This window comes from Hydra vulgaris, chromosome 06 (assembly GCF_038396675.1).
Source record: "Hydra vulgaris chromosome 06, alternate assembly HydraT2T_AEP".
NCBI lineage: Eukaryota > Metazoa > Cnidaria > Hydrozoa > Anthoathecata > Hydridae > Hydra > Hydra vulgaris.
The window spans coordinates 20,424,292-20,427,341 of record NC_088925.1 but is presented as its reverse complement, the minus strand read 5'-3'; the positions used below and the strand labels follow the sequence as shown (position 1 = coordinate 20,427,341).

General features: G+C 32.5%; 1 protein-coding gene across 1 annotated transcript; it reads right to left on the bottom strand.

Annotated features, from left to right (window-relative positions):
* Window positions 1-266: 266 nt before the first annotated feature.
* LOC136081715 (uncharacterized) lies at window positions 267-2,807 on the bottom strand. The gene is made up of 3 exons (XM_065799511.1): window positions 2,294-2,807; window positions 1,957-2,185; window positions 267-1,880 (listed from the first exon to the last, which is right to left on the bottom strand). Exons 1-3 carry the CDS (start codon window positions 2,647-2,649, stop codon window positions 315-317), a joined length of 2,151 nt encoding a protein of 716 aa, XP_065655583.1. The 5' UTR covers window positions 2,650-2,807; the 3' UTR covers window positions 267-314.
* Window positions 2,808-3,050: the final 243 nt, after the last annotated feature.

Sequence of the window (3,050 nt, the reverse complement as noted above, 5' to 3'; positions counted from 1 at the left end):
AAGAGTCATGCTCTTACTTTTTTTAAAATTTTCAAATAAACTATAAAATATAAATTAAAAAATAAAATTTTTTTAAAAAAAATTTGTCTTCCACCGCCCCCCGCCCTATATAACAAATAGCCTCTCGATCCCCGTGACCAGTAAGCTCATAGCTAGCTAGGTTGCTTGGAAAAGGATATCATATCCAATTCATAATGAAATATGTTTGACTATTAATAATTTCAAGAAACTCATAATAAAATGAATTTGAGTTTATAATAATTTAATATTAAACACAAATATACACAGATATTAATCTTATTGATTTTATATGGTCACAGAAAACATTCTTGAATTATCATTTTTTCTTCAGTAAATATGTTGTTCACGTCTACTTTACACCCTCTTGTGGTATGTCCGAATTTTCCACATAATCCACATTGCAAAAGTCTTTTTTTACTGGCAATAATTGGATGTGTTCTTATCATCAGTCTGCAGTAAATGTCATGTGTATTAATTTGCAAAGACATCTGTCTGGCTTTACAACTTGTTCCTGATTTATAAGCCTTAATGTATTTGTTCCAACTTTCGCTTGACTGCTCGGAGTACTTAGCAATGGGTGATCCACCTGTAAGCATAAACAGTTCCCAGGCATGTGCACACATTTGATGTACGCTGGGGCTGAGCATAGCCCATGGAAATGTCTGTTTATGGAATATCATCAATCCATAACCAACTTCTTTAACTTTATCAGGATCAACTTTTTTGCTAACATCAACATACTGATTAATGCTAAGTAGTATATTGAACTTAGATAACAAAGTCGAGAAGCTATCTTGGTCTTCTGTTTTAAGAATTATGGAACAGATTGACTTTCTTTCTTTTGGACTAAAAAAACGATCTGCTAATGGTCCATTGTTAGTGTTACCACCACTAGAAGTAGAAGAATCAAGAAGCATTCCTGTTTTTTCACGTATGTTTTGAATAACTTTTTTTCTTGCTGTTTTCAGAGCAGTTTTTACCTTTATGTCCTGCTCAGACCATGTATGGGTTTGTTTACCCACAATGTGATACAAAATTTTCAGACAGTGGTCGAGTGCACGAAGCTTTTGATGCAGAATGGCAAAAAATTTTACATCTGATTCAACTATAGGTTCATGGCATTGCCCATGTCTTTCTGTATCTTTGTACAAGATTTTGCCATTTTCTAGTCTTCTCCAGGTACTGAGCACATCATTGTAATTTTTATCTATGGTGAACCCATGTAGTATACATACCAGGTCATTGGCATCACTTCTGGAACATTTGCAGTAGTGACAAAAAGCTCCAGAATCACCCACCAATAAGTCTACCATTTTGCCATCAACCATACTAATCTCTGTTTTTACAAATATTTGTAACCCATTTTTTGAAAGAATAGGCTGAGTTTCATTTTTAGGCAGTTGACTCAGAGTTGCTTTAAAATACTCCTTAACACTCTCCCTAGTTTCTTTTGCTTTCACTAGAATAACAGGCCTGGCAAAAGTAATAGAGTTAGGGGTTGGATTAGTCCAGATTACTTGGTTTTTTGAATCTTTAATTTCAAGAGGACACCAAAAGGAAAAAATATAATTTGTTCCCTTTAAGTCTGCATCTTGAGGATCGGAAAACTGATGACGATAATTGTGATTTCCAGACCCATCAAGTCCAAATTTACCCTCTACATGTATAGAATGATTTTCAGCACAAAACTCGGATATATCTAGTAGAGACTCAACAGTGTCTTTGATAACATTGTTCACAGGGGATGAAGTTTGCTTGTCTTCACTGCTTAATTCTTTTGGTAGCAAAGTACGTTTAAAGGTATCTACATAATTCCTTGTTGGCAACATTAGTTTTGGGAGAAGCTCAAGTCTCAGTTCCTAGGGAAATATACAAAATTTAAACGTACAATTATAAAAACAATTAACTACAACAGTATTTGATTGCATACTTTACCTGATATTTATTTATGGATAGATCCAAGTTGTAAATTAAAGCAATTGCTTCCTGTACCGATATTGTTGAAAGTTTTACTCCTTCCATCTTCCCCCATCTTTTTTCACATCTTTGGACAACTTCTTTTAAGTATTCTGATTTATCTACACCTTGTTCACTCGCATATTTTTCCACAATGTCCACAAAATCATCCAGAATTTTGTTGTATGTACGTTTTTCAGGTTGATCACTGGATTAAATGATAACGTTTTATGAAAAGTAAAAAAATAGCTACTGGGTGTCCCAAATAACATGATGCTTAAGAAATTCAAATAAATGTCAACAGTTAAACTTTTACCTTAGTCTTTTTGATTTCCGTCCTCTTTTAGCTTGTGGAGCTCCATCTTCTTCTACATCACCCCTGGATGATGATGAGGCTGCAACAGGTAGATTTCCAGGCAGTTTTATCCCAACTTCGTTTCTCCAAATTTCCAATTCGGCCACAAGTTTATTTTGTTTCAACTTTGAATATTTTTTTACATGTCTTTCAAATTGCTTTAGAATTTTCTTGATGTTATCTTTTTCATCTTCTAAAGTTAGATTATGTCTCACTTTGATTGTTTTTAAAATTAGCTTTGATTTTTCCAATGAAGTTAATTGGATGTTCAAGGTTAGTAAAATTTCTTCTAATTCTCCTTTTTTTATCAATAACATTTTATCACATGTAATCAACAGGTATTCCTGAATCGTCCGTGAAAGTTTATTTTCATAAATTACGCAACCTCAAATATCAAACTTGTACGAACAAATAAAATTCAAACTTAAATTACTCAATTTCCGGGGATAACCGGACTGTGTAATTTTTACACATAAAAATAGAAAGTCTTCATTGAATGAAACATTTGAGTTTGTTTGCGGCCTCCTGCGGCCTTTTTTTTCCTGTGACTTTGTTTTTAAAAAAAATTAATATGTTTTCATATATTTTAGAATTTTTTTAGGTATAAACAAAACTGCACAAAACAAATTTTTAAACTTCAATTTCAATTTTTATTGAAGTAATTCACAAATTAAATATTATTTACAGACCAGGATAGAATTTTTTTTTAAATTTATGG